Below are 12273 nucleotides of genomic sequence, written 5' to 3' on the forward strand. Positions count from 1 at the left end.
CAGAGTATACTACACCATGGACGGTGCACCTTCAGTATTGTAACATTTTTCTTGCTGTAAACATTATTTACGATTTTGGGTAATGGATATGCTTGTTTATTTACTGCCTGAAACAGTAAATCTATACACAGATTTGCTTGATCAGTGGGAACTCTTAAAGTTGACCATATTTGTGTTCACATGTCTGGGTTCATTTGAATGACCTGGCTATAGAGTATGTGGAGCCAATAAGCACCAGTTTTCCACTCTGATAATATTTATACATGTAGTCATTGATTAGACCAATAAACAGACCGTTCCAATCCCCGTGTGATGTATTAAGTATGTTATTTTTGGATTCATTCATGTAATGAATTCTATCAATTTTGTTTCAAAATCGTATCATATATGGCCTGCATTTTTAATTAAAGTTAGGCTACTTCATTTTAAAGTATAATAAATATCTTTACAATTTACGGTGAGGTATTTAGTGGAAATTTGTGAGCAGAAAGCAAGCACATTATACAATTCCACTACTTTATGACGTTCCATAATGGGTTGCTTAGAAGAAGCAAGCATGCTCTCTGTAATACAATAATAGTGCTCCCCTGATCTAATATGCTTTTCAGAATCTCTGAATTTTAAGTTGTGTGATGTACCTGGAGAGAGAATTCACAAAGCAGTAGGGCCACAGTTCCATTATTGTAATTTGAACAGTTAAAAGCTTTTTCTTGAAAATTTGACGTATTTGTCCTTATCACTTATTTTTTTCCAACAGACGGAACCATGCTGGCCGTGGGCTCACATGACAACTTCATTTACCTCTATAACGTGTCAGAAAATGGAAGAAAGTATAGCAGATATGGAAAGTGTACTGTGAGTAAGATGTACTGGAGATGGATGGAGTCATATTTTAACCTCGTTTGTGTATACATTTACAGTGACATTTATTAGAGGACAAGTATAGCAATACTTATACCAAGTTGGTTTACAGAGAATATGCTGATAGCTCTGTGTGTTTGGTTTATCTGACATTTTACGTGCCTTGTTTTCTGCTTCGGAAGGCTTACATTTGTCAATACGTATTGCTCTTTTCTCTAGCATCCATAAGGGATATTGGGGACAGATTTAGTACGATGGGGTATAGACTGGTCCAAAGAAGCCAGTGCCCCCTCCCACAGGCAGTTTAGAAAAAAGTGCCCTCAGGAGAGGATGCACACTCTGCAAGCTCCAGAGTTTTTCTTCAATTTCATTTCAACTTTTACTTATTTCGGTATGCTGTTTGGACAACCGCATACCTGCGCCGTGGGAGTTAGGGGGCGATACGCTCACCGGTCTCATGAGGTGCAGAGCCGCTTCTCCGCTGCAGGACCACCGTCCTGAGGGTCTGTGTGTTCAGCGGGGCACTGCGCCTTAACTGTCGCAGCCGCAGCTTGCTGCACACCCCTAACTGAGCCTGAAGGTGATCGTCGTGGTGAGTACAAACCCGGGAACCCTCGGGTGCCCCTGTGTGAGACTGGCTGGAGGGTTGTTGTACCAAGCATTTATGTGAGGTAGGTTACACAGCCTGTGGAGACATTGCGAGTATAAAACTTATTAGTAGCTCCAGTGCCATAGCGGGGGGGGGGGGCGGAACTACATCAGAGCAGGCTCAGCTGTATCTTTGCATCTTCCTCTGCATAATCAAGCAGCAGCAGCCTCATGAAGCTCCTCAAAACGGTCACAGGATCACTGGTACCGGGTGTAGAGGGGGAGAGCCGCTATTGGTGCACAGTTTACATTCCTCTGGGGAATTCTCTGTACAGCAGTATCACTGTTATATGTTACTACATAAAACGCTGACAGTCTCACTGGGGCTGTACAGCGTTGGGTGCGCTGGTGTCCTCTCTTTTGTGTCTCCTCTCACATGCCATAGGGCAGGCTTGTATTGTTTTCAGTCTGTGTTGTATGTGTATTGTTTGTCTTTCATTATGGTGAAACAGAAGTCATGCAATGTATGTAATGCCAGATTCTCCCCTTGTTCATCGGGCTCCATGTCCTGTGAGCAGTGTAGTCAGTCATCACAAAATGCTGATAGCAACATGGGGGAGACTCCAGAGCCTTCCTGGCTGGGGGCTATAAAATCCATGATGTCGGATATGTCATCTCAGCTCACTGCCAATGCCAATAATACACAAGAACTGCAACAAGCAGTGGCTAGCCTAACTGCCAAGGCTGATGCTTCCCATCCCCCGCTGTCTACGACAGGTGCACAAAAACGTGCTTTGCCTGCAGTCCTATCAGATTCTGATAATGTACAGGTAGATGGGGATGATGGGGATCCCATTAGTGGGGATTTCACCCCTACACAGGGTATTGAACCCCTCATATTGGCTATAAGTGATGTGTTAAAGCTCCCCCTGGAGGATGAATCAGCAGTCATTTTTCCTCCCACAAGACAAACGGACAGTCACCTTTCCTGATTCCAAAGAATTGGAAGATTTATTTAAATTAGCCTGGGAAATCCAGATAAAAAATATCAGGTGTCCAAAAGGTTTTTAAATACCTTCCCATTTGCCCCTGAATGCAGGAAGTTCTGGGAAGAATCTCCAGCAGTAGACGTCTCAGTCTCTCGCCTTTCTGAAAAGGTGGTACTCCCTGCTCCAGGCTCTTTTATGGTAAAGGACCCGGGGGATAGGAAAATAGAGACCACTCTAAAATCTATCTACACTGTTGCAGGTGTAGCTCATAGACCAGTCATTGCTGGTTGCTGGATGACACATGCCATTCATACATGGGCTACTCAGGTTCAAGAGGGTCTTTCGGGTGATATGACCTTGGTTACTGCTGTAGCTTTCCTAAAACACATTCAGGACACGGCAAGAGTCCTCTGTGACTCCCTTAAAGAGATTGGCAATATAAATGCTAGAACCACTGCTATGGCTGTGTCTGCATGCAGAGCCATATGGTTGCATCGGTGGATTGCAGACGCTGACTCCAAACGTACTGTGGAATCTCTTCCCTTCACAGGTGAATGGCTCTTCGGAGGTGAATTGGACGCATGGATCTCCAAAGCTACTGCTGGGAAATCCAAGTTTCTTCCTTCAGGGGCTCCGCCTGCTAGGCGTACCTACTCTGGACCGTCTGCTCAGTCCTTTTGTTCCTCCAGATTTCGATCTAGGGCTCGGGGTGCCTCCAGTGCAGCTAGAGGCTCCAGAGGTAAGCCTAAGAAACCAACCATCGCTGGCTCTCAGGAACAGAGCACCAGTTCAGCTTCCACAAAGACTTTGGCATTAAGGTGCCTACCCACCCCGAGGGGATCTCGTGGTGGGAGCTCTGTTACGTCACTACAGCCACATCTGGGGCGGTTCCTGCCAAGATGCTTGGGTAAGGGACCTTATCTCTCAGGGTTACAAGCTGGAGTTCAATGGTGCTCCTCCCCAGCGATTTTTCAAACCAGGCTTGCCAGTTTTGGAAAATATGCATGTTACGCTACTACTGTCCATCGACAAGTTGGTCCAGTCCCGGGTCATTGTTCCAGTACCCCTGCTACAGCAAGGACAAGGTTACTACTCCAGTCTGTTTGTAGTGCCAAAACCAGACGGGTCTGTGAGACCCATTTTGAATCTGAAGTCCTTCTTCAATCCTTACCTGAAGGTTTTCAAATTCAAGATGGAATCTTTGAGAGCGGTGATCGCGGGCCTGGAACAACAGGAATTCCTCGTGTCCCTGGATATCAAGGACACCTACCTACCTATCCATCCCAATTTGGCCTTCTCATCAGGCCTATCTGCGGTTCGCCCTACTGCATGATCAATACCAGTTTCAGGTGTTGCCCTTCAGCCTGTCTACAGCTCCGAGGGAGTTCACGAAGGTGATGGTGGGAATGATGTTTCTACTCAGTCCACGGGGTCAACATTGTCCCTTATCTGGATGATCTCCTGATAAAAGCGAGTTCCAGGGAGCTTCTACAGCTCCATATATATCGCACTATCCAACTTCTGTCTCACCACAGGTGGATCCTCAATCTAGGGGAGGATTGGCCCACCAGGACACCATGACATATTTCTATGGGCTGGTCCCATATCTGCCTCAGCCAGGACGAATCACACTCAGGCTGGGCTGGCTTACACTGCTTCCATTACTTGCGGTTCATTGGAACACAATCCGGAGTTAGGCTAGAAAGGACTTCCTGGTGCTGCTAGCCGTGAAAAGTGGTGAAGCTGTTCTACCAACGGGTGACCTGGAGAAAGTTAACCGGCCCAGAAGCATTCTCTCCCTGGCCCTGGCCAAAATTCTCTTCAATGAGCCCGGCCCAAGAGCAGAGGCATAGCGATGGTCGGAGCCAGGTTCATTATACCTGCCGCCACCTTAGCTCCCCGCACTCGCTGAACTGGCCAGAGCGGCGACTGAGCACTGAAGGGGACCCGGCAGAGAGAATATTTTTAATTAAATTATTTGCATTATCATGTTGGTGTAAGGGTTAGGGCGTCCCCAGTCACAGTGTATGGTTTGGGGACTGGACAGGAGCAGAATGTACCTTGTTCTCAGGATGCCAGCTGATCAGGCACCACTCACAGCCAGCCCTGGGACAAGCTCTTATGCAAAGTCCTTCAGCCCTGTAGCTGCGCCCAATGTCTGTCCATGACGATGGGCATATTTATGTAATGCAGTGACTGCGTGTGTAAAGTGTTAGCTATGTATGTAATGTGGTGCTATTTGTATAATGAGGTACTATACGTGTAATGTGGTGCTATTTGTATAATGCGTACTATACATGTAATGTGGTGCCATACGTGTGATGTGGTGCTATTCGTGTAATGTGGTGCAATTCCTGTAATAATGTGGTGGCTATGTATGTAATGTAGTGACTATATGTGTGTAATCAGGGGCGGATTGGCCACTGGGACAGATTCTGCTGCACTAGTCCCCTGTATCTGTGTTTCATTACTTGTGTGTGTGCTCCCTTCCTGTACTGTGCTGTATGTAGTGTATGCTCCCCCTCCTTGCACTTTGAAACATATAAGGTTAAAAAAGGGGGTTTGTAGAATGAAAAATCAATAAAATCAGAAGTAGACACTGAAAGTGGGCAGATCAGTCCTTGTATATTCAGACGTATGGATGTACATCAGGGAAGGGCATTGCAGCAGCATATGCATAAAGTCGCAGGTAAACATGAACGTAAAGCAAAGGAGGCCCCAACTGTGTATATCTCAGAATCAGAACCTCTGAGGAGTGACCTCACCCTCTTAGCAGACACCTCCCCCTCAACAGACTCCGCCCCCATTAGGGCTGCTTCCATAAATTTTCCAGGCTGGTGTTCGATCCCAATCCGCCCCTGCCTCAATCTAGAGAAGTCTCAACTGGAACCATCTAAAAGGCTCCTGTTTCTGGGTATGGGTGGTCATTCTGAGTTGATCGCTAGCTGCATTCGTTCGCTGTGCAGCGTTAAGGCAAAAAAAGGCACTTCTGCGCATGCGCGTCGTACTATTACAACGAGCACAGTAGTTTCACACAAGGTCTAGCGAAGCATTATGGAACTTCGGGCTTTCTACAATGTTCTCATTCAGGCCTCCCCTCTACTCAGGGATGAGGCAATCCAGGTTCAGTCGGACAACACCACGGCAGTGGCATAAAATTGACAGGGAGGGACAAAAAGCAAGGCCTGCATGCGAGAAGTGTCAAAAATACTTCTCTGGGTGGAAAGAAATGCAAGAGCCGCTGTCCGCAATTTTCATTCCAGGAGTGGACAACTGGGGAGCAGACTTCCACGACCTCCACCCAGGGGAGTGGGGATTACATCCTCAGGTGTTTCAACAGATTGTCGACAGGTGGAGATACCCGCAGATCGACATGATGGTGTCTCGCCTCAACAAGAAGCTTTGCTGCTACTGCTCGCGAACCAGAGACCCTCAGGCGAGTGCAGTGGATGCGCTGACGTCGCTTTGGCCTTACCGGATGGTCTACCTATTTCCTCCGATTCCGTTGATCCCAAGGGTGCTCCAGCGGATCAGTTATCACAGAGTACAAGCAATCCTGATTGCGCTGGATTTGCCCCGAAGGGCGTGGTACGTAGCTCTTCTGGACATGTCCATAGAAGACCCTTGGCCTCTGCCGCTAAGATAGGATCTTCTTCAGCAAGGACCGTTCGTCTACCCGGATTTACGGCGGCTTCGTTTGATGGCATGGAAGTTGAGCGGAACACTCTAGCTCACAAAGGGCTTTCCAAAAAAGTCATTGCCACTATGGTGCAAGCCAGAAAACCTGTGACGTTAAAACACTATCATTATATCTGGAGGAGATATGTCTCTTGGTGTGAGGAATGCACGTATCCACCTGTAGAGTTTCACTTGGGACGTTTCCTAAAGGCTTGTGTGCATAAGGTCCAGATTTCAACTCTCTCAATTTTCTTTCAGAAGAAATTGGCTACGTTGCCAGAAGTTCAGACCTTCCTACAAGGGGTACTCCACATACAATCTCCCTTTGTGCCGCCTTCGGCACCCTGGGCTTTGGATGTAGTGTTGACATTTCTCCAGTCCACCTGGTTTGAGCCTCTGATGACGGTAGAAGACAAGTACCTCACATGGAAGACTGTGATGTTATTGGCCCTGGCTTCTGCTAGATGTGTCTCAAAATTGGGGGCCTTATCTTGTAAAAGTCCCTACTTGGTCTGTTACGAGGACAGAGTGGAGCTCCGGATTAGACAGCAGTTCCTGCCAAAGGTTGTCTCCACATTCCACCTGAATCAGCCTATTGTGGCTCCATCCTGTTCTGATGCTTCGACTCCTTCGGAGACTTTGGATGTCGTGCGTGCTTTGAAGATCTATGTCAGGCGCACAGCTCGGGTCAGAAAGACTGATTCCTTATTCGTGCTTTATGATGTGCAGAAAAAGGGTTGTCCTGTTTCAAAGCAAACCATTGCTCGTTGGATTAGGCTTACTATCCAACAGGCCTATGTGTCGGCAGCCTTACCTGTTCTTCAGTCTCTGAAGGCCCACTCTACAAGGTCAGTGGGCTCTTCTTGGGCGGTTGCCCGTGGAGTCTCGGCCTTGCAACTATGCCGAGCGGCTACCTGGTCGGGGAAAAACACTGTTGCGAAATTCTACGAATTTGATTCCATGGCCAAAGAGGATACCCAGTTTGGGCAGACGGTGCTACTGCAGTCTCCGCACGTTCTGGAAGCTTTGGGACATCCACATCGTACTAAATCTGTCCCCAATATCCCTTATGGATGCTAGAGAAAATAGGATTTTAAATACCTACCGGTAAATCCTTCTCTCGTAGTCCATAAGGGATATTTGGCGCCCGCCTCTGTGCAGTGACTTTCTGCAGCTTATCTGTTGTGTTACAGTTCAGCTGTTGCTGTTTTCTGTTGCCAGCCATTGCTGGCCAGGTTATGTTTTGTTGTGCTGGTGTGTAAATCTCACCACACTTAGTGTTGTTATGTTCCTTCTCTCAAGTATGTCCTTTCTCCTTCGGGCACTGTTTTACCTATAACTGCCTGTGGGAGGGGGCATAGAGGGGAAGAGGGAGGAGCCAGCACACCCAGTTGAAGAAATTTAAAGTGCACTGGGTCCTTTGGACCCGTCTATACCCCATCGTACTAAATCTGCCCCCAATATCCCTTATGGACTACGAGAAAAGGATTTACCGGTAGGTATTCAAAATCCTATTTTTCTGCTACTCCCTATTGGCCTTGTGATGCTGCTAAAGCCAAGCAGAGTCCATCTATCAGGAGGATTGCCTGCAATATGACCAGTTTACATGGTAGACTGTCCACATGTGTGAAGAAGTACCCAAGAATCTACTAGGTCCTCCACTGAGACTTTTTGTGTGCTATGTGCATTTCACTACAGTGAGTACTAAAGCAAAATAGCAGATTAAATCGGCTACAAGTTCCTTACTGCGAAGACTCATGTTTAATTTTCTACACATCGGTTGATACTTTTATCCAGCACTCTCCCGATTCCCGCACAAAGCTAATAGAAATGACATAACACAGATAATGGGAGTTAACCCATAGAGTGGGACCTGTGTGAAATGCATGAAAGAGAGTAATATACTGGACCCCGTTAGATAAGACCATGTAGTGACCATAAGCAACGTATTGGAGGTAGTTTACGTGCATTATTTTTAATTTGTAGGGTGTGTCACGGGGTAAAGTATTGTCCCAACATTTTACATTAAATTAAAAACCTATTTTCCCTTTTTTTCACCTAGTCTGAAGCTGCAGGCTAAAAGCCACAATTAACTCCCATTGAGACTTGCATAAACGTGGATTTCTAATTTAATGGCAAACGCAAGTTTTTAACTCGCATTAAAACAATTTGTGGCGAAACTGTGGCTAGTTGAATATGGTGGAAAGTTGGTAGAAAGTGTAGTTTCTCTCCTACCTGGGTAGATGACGGCATTGGAGAAAAAAAAATACAAAAATGTAGAAATAATCAAATTATTAGTCCGGTAATGCATTAGTTTATTCTGATCTGTTAATAGTAATAACACTTGATTTACATTTAATCTTGCTTAAACTAATCTTGTTCTGTTTATATTGTTTTAGGGACATTCCAGTTACATTACACACCTCGACTGGTCCCCAGATAACAAATACATTATGTCAAACTCAGGAGACTATGAAATATTATATTGTAAGTACACTATATATCATAATCAAGTACAGTTTGCTTTTAACTTTTTGTTATGTTCAGAAAAGCATACAAGTTATTCCACACACTGTACCATATTTTTGCATATTGTTGTTTTCAATAACTGGAGTACGTTAAGGAGCCTTGTCTTACTAGGCACATTATCTTTAACCTAGCAGAAAGAATACTTACTTCGCTCTATCAATTTTTTACATGAAGTATCTTACAGCTCAATGTACTATATGTACAAAGTGTATGTAAAGAGCAGGCTACTTCCATAACCATTGAACATTATCTCAAATGTGTCAGTGATATACATTTTACTATTTTCTTTAACAATAAACTTTAACATAAAGTCAGAAAGTTTGTATTAAGAATCGAAGTTGAAATCTGAATGTTGACCACCTGTAAATGTTTGTTTGTTCCTGTGTACCACTGTTAATGCACCTTTGTTTATTGGCTTGCTGTTTTCTTGTCAACAGGGGACATTCCAAGTGGCTGTAAATTAATTCGGAATCGTTCAGACTGTAAAGATATTGATTGGACAACATACACTTGTGTACTAGGATTTCAAGTGTTTGGTGAGGAACTATTTATTCTATTGATGTTTAATTCCTAGATGCTGATTTTTTTTCTTAGGTGCAGTTAATGAATGTGGATTAAACAGTTTACAGGTATAGTGCTCTAGTGAGCGTCTTACCTATAAATTGAATTTTCTGCACCCTCCCCCTGAAACTGTTTAAAGACATTTGGAGCCGAAAAGGAGATTGTCTTTCCTTGGAATGATCCTCGACACGGAGGTGCAGAGGGTGTTTCTACCGGAGGAGAAAGCGTTGGTGATGCAGACAATGGTCTGGGATGTCCTGAAGCCAGCCCGGGTTTCCGTTCATCAATGCATTTGCCTTCTGGGAAAGATGGTTGCCTCCTACGAGGCTCTACAATACGGAAGGTTTCATGCTCGATCCTTCCAGTTGGATCTCCTAGACAAGTGGTCGGGTTCTCATCTACATATGCACATGAGGATACGTCTGTCACCAAAAGCAAGGATTTCACTCCTCTGGTGGCTACAAATGCCTCACCTTCTGGAGGGCCGCAGGTTTGGGATTCAGGTCTGGATCCGTCTAACCACGGGTGCAAGTCTACAAGGCTGGGGCGCTGTCACTCAAGAGGAAACCTTCCAAGGAAGGTGGTCGAGTCTGGAATCCTGTCTTCCAATAAACATTCTGGAACTAAGAGCCGTATGCAACGGTCTTCTCCAAGCAACTCACCTTCTGCGAGATCGACCCATTCAAGTGCAGTCAGACAATGTAACCACGGTGGCCTGCATAAACCAATAAGGCGGAACAAAGAGCAGAGCTACAATGTCAGAGGTGACAAGAATCATCCTCTGGGCGGAAAAGCACGCGTTAGCACTGTTGGCAATTTTCATTCTGGGAGTGGACAACTAGGAAGCAGACACGATCTCCATCCAGGAGAGTGGGGCCTCTATCCAGAGGAGTTCACGGAGGTGACAAACAGTTGGGGGTTTCCTCAAATAGACATGATGGCCTCCCGCCTCAACAAAAAACTTTGGAGGTATTGCTCATGGTCAAGAGACCCACAAGCAGTGGCGGTGGACACCCTGGTAACTCTGTGGGTGTTCCAGTAGGTGTACATGTTTCCTCCACTTCCACTAATTCCAAGGATTCTAAAGCTCATAAGAAGAACAAGAGTTCAGGCAATCCTTATTGCTCCAGACTGGCCAAGAAGGACTTGGTACGCGGATCTTCTGGATCTACTGCTGGAAGAACGGAGGCCTCTTCGGGAGGACCTGCTGCAGCAGGGTCCGTTCGCTTATCAAGACTTACCGCGGCTACGTTTGACGGCATGGAGGTTGAACGCCAGATATTCGCTCGGAAGGGCATTCCAAACAAGGTTATTCCTACCCTGATATAGGCTAGGAAAGGAGTAACGTCTAAACATTACCATCGCATTTGGAAAAAATATTTATCTTGGTGTGAGTCCAAGAAGTTTCCTACGGTGGAGTTTCAACTGGGATGGTTTCTCCTCTTCCTGTAAGCAGGTGTGGATATGGGCCTGAGGTTGGGATCCGTAAAGGTCCAGATTTCGGCCCTATCCATTTTCTTCCAGAAACAATTGGCTTCCCTCCCTGAGGTTCAGACTTTCTTGAAAGGGGTTTTGCACATCCAGTCTCCCTTTGTGCTGCCTACGGCGCCCTGGGATCTTAACGTGGTGTTACAGTTCCTCCAATCGGATTAGTTCGAAGCTCTACCGGAGGTTGAGGTCAAGTTTCTCACGTGGAAGGCTGTCACTTTGTTGGCCTTAGCTTCTGCTAGACGTGTGTCGGAGTTGGGGGCTTTGTCTTGTAAGAGCCCTTCTTTGATCTTCCATGAAGATAGAGCTGAGCTCCGGACACGTCAGCAGTTTCTTCCGAAGGTTGTGTCGGCATTTCATATCAACCAGCCTATTGTGGTGCCAGTTGCTACTGACTCCTCAATTTCATTGAAGTCCTTGGATGTTGTAAGGGCTCTGAAAATCTATGTGAAGAGGACTGCTCGTCACAGAAAATTGGACTCTGTTTGTCCTGTATGATCCCAAGAAACTTTGGTGTCCTGCTTCTACGCAGACGATCTTTCGCTGGATCAGGTTCTCTATCCAGCATGCGTATTCTACGGCAGGATTGCCGTGTCCTACATCTGTTAAGGCCCACTCTACTCGTTAGGTGGGTTCTTCCTGGGCGGCTGCCCAGGGTGTCTCGGCTTTACAGCTTTGCCAAGCGGCTACTTGGTCTGGGTCGAACACGTTTGCAAAGTTCTACAAGTTCGATACTTTGGCCTCTGAGGACCTGAAGTTTGGTCAATCAGTTCTGCAGGAGCCTCCCCGCTCTCCCTCCCGTTCTGGGAGCTTTGGTACATCCCCATGATATTAATGTGGACCCCAGCATCCTCTAGGACGTAAGCGAAAATAGGATTTTGGTTACCTACCGGTAAATCCTTTTCTCGTAGTCTGTAGAGGATGCTTGGCGCCCACCCAGCATTTCGTGATCCTGCAGTGGTTACTTAGTTCAGTACTGCTTAGTTCTTGGTTAAGTACTGTTTTGTTACTTGGTTAAGTAATCTTGTTCAGCCGTTGCTGAGTTTTCAAGCGGGTTGGCTTGGTTTGCCTTGTATGTGTGAGCTGGTGTGAATCTCGCCACTATCTGTGTAAAATCCTTCTCTCTAAGTTGTCTGTCTCCTCGGGCACAGTTTCTATACTGAGTCTGGTAGGAGGGGCATAGAGGGAGGAGCCAGCCCACACTCTCAAACTCTTAAAGTGCCAATGGCTCCTAGTGGACCCGTTTATACCCCATGGTATTAATGTGGACCCCAGCATTCTCTACGGCCTACGAGAAAAGGATTTACCGGCAGGTAATTAAAATCCTATTATCCTCAACATGCCTTGTGGCACGAGACGTCTGGCGTGAGCGAGCTGCCAGTTCCCGTGCAACTTTGCTGGGTCTTTGTACCCAAACATACTTCATGGTAATAATGTGTTGGAACTAGTACACACCAAGAGACTGTGTGCTAAATATTTTGATATGCAACACTATATCTATAGATTGTAAGCTTGCGAGCAGGGCCTTCCTACCTCTGTCTGTCTGTCTTTGCCCAGTTTTGTTCTATAATTGTTGTTC

The 12273-nt window shown here is 46.0% G+C and overlaps 1 protein-coding gene across 6 annotated transcripts in view; it reads left to right on the plus strand.

The window, feature by feature from the left end:
- EML4 (EMAP like 4) overlaps positions 1-12273 on the plus strand; it is a 351793-nt gene that overhangs the window by 325501 nt on the left and 14019 nt on the right. For all 6 annotated transcript variants that reach the window (XM_063918316.1, XM_063918317.1, XM_063918321.1 and 3 more), the window contains 3 exons: positions 758-855; positions 8516-8603; positions 9083-9181. In XM_063918316.1, the coding sequence (XP_063774386.1) occupies positions 758-855; positions 8516-8603; positions 9083-9181 (285 nt within the window). The remainder of the gene's footprint in view (positions 1-757; positions 856-8515; positions 8604-9082; positions 9182-12273) is intronic.

This window comes from Pseudophryne corroboree, chromosome 4 (assembly GCF_028390025.1).
Source record: "Pseudophryne corroboree isolate aPseCor3 chromosome 4, aPseCor3.hap2, whole genome shotgun sequence".
NCBI classification, from domain to species: Eukaryota; Metazoa; Chordata; class Amphibia; order Anura; family Myobatrachidae; genus Pseudophryne; species Pseudophryne corroboree.